Raw genomic sequence first — 3596 nt, 5'->3', positions numbered from 1 at the left:
CCCTCTGTGCCCAATGTAGAGACTGCTTCTTCTGCGGCACCATCCCTTTGCTGAGAGCAGCCAGCATGGGCACCAGCTCCTATGAAACATGAGCATTGCTCTCTCCTCCGCTGTGTTGCTGAGCTCCTTCACACTGTCTTCTGTGCTTTATGCCTACATTATATGCATCATCCTGAGGATAACCTCTGTGCAAAGCCACAATAAGGCCTTCTTCACCTGCATATCCTTCACCTGCATATCCTATATTTCTTCACTCACTATCGCAAATGCTAGCGGCGTGTTTGACCATGTGAGGCCTGAAGAGAAGCTGCTTTGTTGTAAGCTGTCTGCAAATGTGCAGGTTCCTCTAAGGAAGTGCATTCAGGAGAAGAATAGTTTTAGATAATTTAGGTGTCAGCCAACAGAGTCAGAAGACACAACCCTTTGAGTGTTTGAACTGACCCAGACAATGGAAACTGGGACTGCCACCTCTGATTCACTGATTCACTGTGCTCCTACTCCTGTAGGTGACGGAGCTTGAGCTTTTGCTCAAACACAGCCAGCGGCTTAGTCTCAGAAAGTTTTCCGGACGAACCCAGTGCAGAGATTCCCCTATGCCAGACTAGAGGCAAAGAACACGCCGGGCATTTGGGATCTAAGACTAGCCTGAGCCCCAAGCTAAAATGTCAATGCAAACATGGAGCACTGCCCTATACTGAACTTCTCATTTGACTCCTTGTGTAAGTGCTACCCATTGTGCCCTGGGACAGAGCCTGAGGGGACAACACAGTCTGTGGAGAAGCTTTGTTTCACTCCTTCAAACCCTCCCTCTCCTCCCCTCCCTCTCCTCCCCTTGCATTTTGAATCATCCTGGGTCTGGAGCCATCTGCTCTGCTCCTTTCTAGGTCTACAAACAAATGTAAAGATGAAGGGAAAAACATCAGTCTTTATTGCATAGATTCTTCTTGTGCTTCCTTCTGTTAGATAAGTATTTTCATGTTAAAAAACAGTAATAAATCAGAGATTTGAGACTTGAATAGTGAGTTTCATCTACTTTGCTGCAGGTGCCTGTGAGAACTTGTTTTCCCAAGGCTCCCTCTGCTGTCAGTGGAGACAAGAGAAAACGCTAGAGGCTGGGTCCTCCCAACCTATAACTGGCATGCAAAAGAAAGGTTACAAATCTCTTCTAGACACTCTTCTCTTGCTCTGCCTTTAGGTCAGGACATTTGATAGTCATAGCAATGAGCAGCTGTTTCGAAACAACGGCATTTCAGTGCAGACGGATGTCAGATGAGACTGTGTGGAACCGTAATAAATTTCAGTCATTATTTTGAGTACTAAAGAAGGCAAGTTATACTTGGTCCCTCTTCTACCCCCTCCCCCTTTGCTGAAGAAACAGAGAGCAAGAAGCTGTGGAAGAAAGCAGGGCATTACAGAAGAGATACTTGACATTACTTCTTTTGAAATCAACAGATTCTCAGGGATTCCTAGTCCAAAAAGGCAAGTACTGAAAAGTAGAAAGAATAGCTTTCAACATACATGTTTGGTTTGGTTTGATTTGAATTGATTTGATTTGATGGTTTAGCATTTGTGCAATAGAAGAGATGAGTTTGGCACATAGGTGTGAGAGATGTTTGCAATAGGTCTGAGTGAATTTGGAATTTCCCAGGAATGGGGTGAAATAGCTAACAGCCTCTTTAAAATCTTCTGTCCTGGAGAAAGAATCCTTTGTGAGTGTTTGGAAAAGGTAGAAAGAAGACAGGAAATGCTCTGAGGACTCTAACTGAAATGTACAACATAAAAATCAGGGTGTGAGCAATGCTTGAAGGACTCTCTCTCTGTGTGTTATATAGGAAGATTGCGGGAAAAGAAAGAAGCAGAAAAGGAAGGACCAAACTTTTCATCCAGACTGTGAAATTATCACACTTGCTTTTTGCCATGTTCCTGTCTCGGCAGGATGAACTGAAATTCAGCACGGGAGGAGAAAATGAATCTGCAGTTACTGAGTTCATCCTAGAGGGTTTCTCGGGGCTTGATCAAAGCCTACAGCTCTTTCTCTCTCTGGTCCTTCTGCTCATATACCTGACAACAGTGATGGGGAATGCAACCATCATCTTCCTCGTGTGTGTGGATCACCACCTGCAAACCCCCATGTACTTTTTCATCAGCAATCTGTCCTTCCTGGAAATCTGGTTTACATCCTCCACAAGCATCAAATTGTTTGTGATCCTGAGTTCCGGTAGGAGAACAATCTCGCTAAGCACCTGCTTTGCCCAATGCTATTTCTATTTTGCCCTGGGCTATACAGAGCTTGTTCTACTTGTTGTCATGTCCTTTGACCGCTATGTTGCCATCTGCCAGCCTTTGCATTATGCTGCCATCATGAAGCCTCAGCTCTGCATCCACCTGGTTGTTGCCGCTTGGGTCATAGGCATCACACTCTCGAGTTACCATCTGGTCCTCCTCTACAAGCTGACTTTCTGTGGCTCGAACAAGATCCACCATTTTTTTTGTGACAACTCGCCCTTATTCAAATTGTCCTGCTCTGACACCAGCCTGCTTTGGAAAATAGACTCTGCTTTATCATCATTGGTCATACTGGGTTCCTTATGTTTAACTCTGGCATTTTACATGGGCATCCTTTTCTGTATTCTACACCTTCCAGCAGCCTCTGGGAGGAAAAAAGCTTTTACTACCTGTTCTTCCCATCTCATCACCTTGGCCATTGGATATGGGAGCTGCATTGCTCTCTATGTGTGTTCTTCAGAAGATGTTTCCTTGGAGACAAACAGAGTTGTAGCTTTGCTGAACACTGTCCTGTACCCGTTCTTAAATCCGTTCATCTACAGTCTTAGAAACAAGACTGTGATACTGGCCCTGAATGAAGCCATTGCCCATGCAACAATGCAGCTTTTCCCCTAATCCTGGTGCATTTCTGGACAGCAATTCCAATGGTCTGCTCTCATATGTTAAGCAACACCAATGCATATGTATGTAACCTCCAAATACAGATGCCTCAGGAGATTTATGTTCTTGTTGGATTGTGTTAGGTTAAGTGATAAGAAGCTCATCTGCACACACAAAGAAGGCACTGACAATGGCAGGAGGAGTAACTCAGTTAATACCCTGCCCCAGCTGCTCCCAGGCCCATCACAGGAGAGCCACCAGCTCATCAAGAGCCCATCTCCACAACCTGAGAAGAGCACAGAGGCACAGTGGCAGGTGGGAACCCAAATTACAGGCTCCTGAGGAATGAACACCTTGTCCCAGCTCCTTCCAGGGCTGCCCTGGGAGAGCCATCAGCCCCGTTGTCCAGGTGTGAAAAAGAAATGCTTCCTAACGTCCAGTCTAAACCTCCCATGGCGCAGCTTTGAACCATTCCCACGCGTCCTGTCCCTGGATGCCAGGGAGAAGAGATCAGCACCTCCCTCTCCACGTCCCCTCCTCAGGAAGCTGTAGAGAGCAATGAGGTCGCCCCTCAGCCTCCTTTTCTCCAAACTAGCCAAGCCCAGTGTCCTCAGCCGCTCCTCACAGGACGTTCCTTCCAGCCCTTTCACCAGCTTGGTTGCCCTCCTCTGGACACATTCAAGTATCTTAACATCCTTTCAAAATGGTGG

The 3596-nt window shown here is 46.2% G+C and overlaps 1 protein-coding gene across 1 annotated transcript; it reads left to right on the top strand.

Annotated features, from left to right (window-relative positions):
- Nucleotides 1-1968: 1968 nt before the first annotated feature.
- Nucleotides 1969-2901, top strand: LOC127026052 (olfactory receptor 49-like). The gene has a single exon (XM_050911157.1). The coding sequence runs from the start codon at nt 2074-2076 to the stop codon at nt 2899-2901; it is 828 nt and encodes a 275-aa protein (XP_050767114.1). The 5' UTR covers nt 1969-2073.
- Nucleotides 2902-3596: the final 695 nt, after the last annotated feature.

The sequence above is a fragment of the Gymnogyps californianus genome, chromosome 26 (assembly GCF_018139145.2).
Source record: "Gymnogyps californianus isolate 813 chromosome 26, ASM1813914v2, whole genome shotgun sequence".
NCBI lineage: Eukaryota > Metazoa > Chordata > Aves > Accipitriformes > Cathartidae > Gymnogyps > Gymnogyps californianus.
This window is presented reverse-complemented; position numbering and strand designations above follow the sequence as displayed.